The following is a 4,314-nucleotide window of genomic DNA, read 5'->3' on the forward strand; positions in this document are numbered from 1 at the left end:
ACTTTTGCCCAAATAATCTCATGGCAGGCCCTGCCTGCCAGTGCAGGCCCTGCCTGCCAGTGCTCCAGCGATAGCTCTGCAGCATTTCAAACTTCCATGCCTTGTGAGGGTGTAGGAAGCAGAAGGCAAAGTGATAGAAAACAATTTCACCCGTCTGTCTCTAATGAGTTCCCTAAGGATTGCTGGTGTTAAGAGACCCCCAAATGCAAAGACAGCTTCTTTAGCAGTAATCAACCTGTAACGCAAAAACATACATACTATTTATCCAAAATGAGTAAAATAATTTCTCAAAGCTCAGGAAACCTGCAGATGTCCAGTGTGGTGAGAGAGGATGAGGAGTCACCCATTAGTTGGAACCTGGAGGTATATGAAGGTAGGATGTGTGAGCGAGAGGGTTGCCTGGAGCCTGTCCCACTCCTCTGATTTATCCAGATGAGAAAGGTATAGCTCTCTCTGCTATTGCACCAGCAGGAAAAGCAATGGTGAGGAGACGATTTGAGTGGGCAAGAGTGGTCAGAATTGGCTCACACTACTGTCACTAGGCAGGGTTGTGCAGGCTGAGGTTGGGGAAAACCCAGAGTGGCACATCCCTCAGCCTCTGCATGCTTTTATGGGTCTTCTGCAGGTTCTGTCTGTGCCCCACCGCCGGCTGGTCTGCTGCAGCCGCTTGTACGAAGTGACTGACGTGAACAAAGTGCAGAAGCAGGCAGCTCACCAGAGGGAAGTTTTTCTTTTCAATGACCTGCTGGTGGTAAGTGTGCTCTGGCAATTAGGCACTGCAATGATAAAACTCGCCCTGATTTCTATAAGGAAATCTAAGACCCGTCCACAACACCCATTTCCTGCTCCCCCACTCACCCCCCTCAGCCCAAAGACAGAGCATCTCCTGGTCCATCAACACGGTAAAACACAGCTCTGGATCCTTCACTGTTAAAAACCTTCCAAATGTAAAACTCCTAGAACCCTTGAAAAAACAAACTGTCACATCCCACAGCCATCCAAGCAATGTCATTGCTCTTTCTCATGCCTTTGCCAGCAGGGAGGTTCATTTCATGAAAGGGAGATTAATTTATTTGTCTGTTTGTACGATAGTAGACTGAGCCCTATCAAGCTCTTTAAATCTTTCCTGCCAGACAGTTTAAAACCACCGCCTTCAAACATTGCAAAGGCTGTAGGAGGGTAAGTATTACTTACTGGAGCCCCAAATATATATAGTGTCCAAGGCCAGGTTGGATAAGGCTTTGAGCAACCTGGTTTAGTGGAAGGTGTCCTTACTCATGGCAGGGGGCTTGGAACGAGATGACCTTTAAGGTCCTTTCCAACACAAACACTTCTATGATTCTATCATTCTAACATTCTATCATTCTGTGATAGTACTTTTAAAAGTGTCCTGCCCCAGAAGCCTTACAACTGAGTTCAGACAAGTACAAGGGAGGGCAGAGGTACCCTGAGACTGGGAGGATACCAAATAAGATGGAAGTTCTGCTGAATTTATTGGCAAAATGAAACTGCAAATGTTGCAAATGTGAGGCTAAAACCAAACTCTTTTGTAGAAGCAGAGGACAAGAGAGCTTTCCCCACCTATTCCTCTGCATCCATTTGTACAGTTGTGAACCTGGGGAGAGGGTCTGCTCCTTCCTATCCCTCTACTCCATGGGATAAATCAAATCCATAAGTGCTGAGGGAGTGAGGGTGGTGCAGCATTCACATATACTCTTGTTCCCAGTTCCAAGGTATTTCTGACAGGCTTTCCTTCACCTTTTGATCTGGCCCTTGGTGAAGAGAATTACCCTTACAGAGTCAGAAATGTGCAATCAAAGAGCCAGCACCCCTGGGAGGCAGAGAGCTGAGTGGGCCTCAGGGCTATGCAAACAGAATTTCAGAAGCTGTTACAAGTCCAGCATGCCAGGCAGCTTTCTGGGCAAGGTATTACTCCCATGTACAATTAATGGCTTGCAAAAATCTTTTTTGCTTGAACAGTTCCATTGTTCTTGTCTCACTGTTCCCCAGCACTCTGCCCGATGATGTATCTCTTCTTCCAACAGATCCTCAAGCTTTGCCCCAAGAAGAAAAGCTCCTCAACCTACACATTTTGCAAATCGGTTGGCCTGCTAGGGATGCAGTTCCATCTCTTTGAGAATGAATGTAAGTCCATTGTTCCTTGGTTGCCTGGAGGTGGGTTGGCAGGGAAAAGGAGGAGGGAGGAGGCTGTGTCACCCAGTGTCAGTTTGCATCAGAAGAGAGATTCCACCAGGATTAAAAGCAGAAGAGAGAAAACTGAGACTTGGTCCTGAGGAGATGGATCTCTGTGCAAATACAGTGTGATGAGAAGAGGCTCTTGGTACCTCTCACCAGGTCTAAGCACTTGCAAAAGAGTTGAACTTAAGCCCATTGAAGGATCTGGCTTGTCATGGTAGCAGGAAGAGCACTAGTGGGGAGGAATGAGGGAATCAATCCCCAGATACATCTCACTGAGCTCTCAGGAGCCCGTTGTAGGTGAAGAACCTCTTTAACAAAACTTTTGCTGCCAGCTTTAATCCCTCTCCCCTCACACCCGAAGTCACAACTCCCGCTTCTTCCTTTGCAATTGATAAAGGCTCAGTTGATGCTGCCACTGTGCCTCTGCACTGTGCCATGCTGTGCTGAAAGCTGAAAGCTTCCCAAGTCAGAAGCAGAGCATCTTTGGAACAGCACCCACCAAAGATGGCAAGAGGCCAGCCCCAGTCAGCCTGACCTTGATGGTCTGGGAAAAGAGCCATGATGTGTCATGATTGAGGCTGGCTGTGCAGTGGAGGAATTCCAGAAACAGGCAGGCTTCCTGCTGGCGCAGGCAGAGGGTCTGCACAGCAGCCCCAGGCAAGCGTGGTTGATGCCCACTGGAGTTTTTGTGAGCACCTGCAGAAGGTGCCACAAGAAAGGAAGACTCTAGCAGCAGCAGCACTGTGGCTCTATTAAATTTTTTTCATCCTCTCTCTACCCTATTGGCAGCTCTCAACACCCTACCTTCTGCAGCATGCAGAGACTTTCACACCCTGTATGTACAAAAGAGCCATTCATACCTGAGCATCCCCAGGAGACACTGTCAGAGCTGGGATCGGCTTTCAGGAGTATCGTGACTATCCTGAGAATCCCCAAGATCTTCTGGCAAAGGCATCCTGTTGCGTATCCCCTGCAGAGGCAGAAAAACAGATGTTCTGAAGAGCTTGTGATATCAACAGATGAGACAGAAACAGGGTGGGAAAAGGGGCCTGGGACACAAATGGGCAGAGCTGAGGGCTGGCAGCAAATAGAGGGTTGGTCCTTTGACTCGTTTGGTAAAGTTTGGCAAAGGAAGAGGGTGAGGAAGGCAGGCAGATGCTCCTGCAGAGGAGGATAAGAAAAAGCAGGGCAGGGGAGGAGAGAAATTAAATGTAGAGAAAGGTAAGAGGGAAGGAGAAAAGAGATTGAAACCACTGGCCATTGAGCAAAAGGTAGAGAAAGTCCAGTCACAAGCATAGCAAGTTCTCCTCACTCTCCTTCCCCTGCTTCTGTCGACTGAATCTCCAGCCACCACCTCCCTGCACCCAACCTGATCCTTAAAACTCAAGACCTTTTGCTGTGATATTTTCACTCTCTGGACATGTAATTTCATTTACATTGACGTGTGTTTTGGCTGCTGGGTTGTACTAAGCAGAGACATACAAACCCGTGTCTTTCTCTTTACCATTGTTTTTTTCATTCCTCTACCAATTCAGAAGGACTTTACAGGCCTGCCTCTGTGCTCAGGTTCCCAGAGCCAATCTTGCACTAAATGTGACTAAGAGGTAGAGTTTTGTGGGTTTGGCAGTACTGCAGTGCTGACAGCACTTGCCTTGCACTTGCAGCTTGGGCATTCTGTTTCCTTGGAGTGCTTCAATGCTTCAGGTTCCCACAGTTTGCAGTGTGACAAACTCTAGGTGTGCCATTCCTTTGGATGCACATTGGAAGCTCGCTTTCTTGCACAGGTACCAACGCAGACAACTACTCCAGCAAGAATGCCTAACGCCTCTTTATTTTGTTGGCACATCTTCTTTACAGATTACCCCCATGGAATCACACTGTTGACTCCAGTTTCGGGGTCAGAGAAGAAACAGGTACTACATTTCTGTGCTCTGGGTGCTGAGGAAATGCAGAAGTTTGTGGAAGATCTGAAAGAGTCAATAGCAGAAGTGACAGAGCTGGAGCAGATACGAATTGAATGTAAGTGCCTCTAATACAATTCACTCTCCAGTGCCATCACACTGCATGTGTCTACAAGGGAGAAAGGGTCAAGGAAATGGGTCCTTCAGGAACATA

At 47.7% G+C, this 4,314-nt stretch overlaps 1 protein-coding gene across 1 annotated transcript in view; it reads left to right on the plus strand.

The window, feature by feature from the left end:
* The window catches only part of IQSEC3 (IQ motif and Sec7 domain 3), a 27,442-nt gene that overhangs the window by 21,390 nt on the left and 1,738 nt on the right, over positions 1-4,314 (plus strand). Inside the window, exons 6-8 of the mRNA XM_010132053.1 lie at positions 626-751; positions 2,046-2,145; positions 4,057-4,218. Of these exons, the coding sequence (XP_010130355.1) occupies positions 626-751; positions 2,046-2,145; positions 4,057-4,218 (388 nt within the window). The remainder of the gene's footprint in view (positions 1-625; positions 752-2,045; positions 2,146-4,056; positions 4,219-4,314) is intronic.

Source organism: Buceros rhinoceros, unplaced genomic scaffold (genome assembly GCF_000710305.1).
Source record: "Buceros rhinoceros silvestris isolate BGI_N320 unplaced genomic scaffold, ASM71030v1 scaffold13252, whole genome shotgun sequence".
Lineage (NCBI taxonomy): Eukaryota > Metazoa > Chordata > Aves > Bucerotiformes > Bucerotidae > Buceros > Buceros rhinoceros.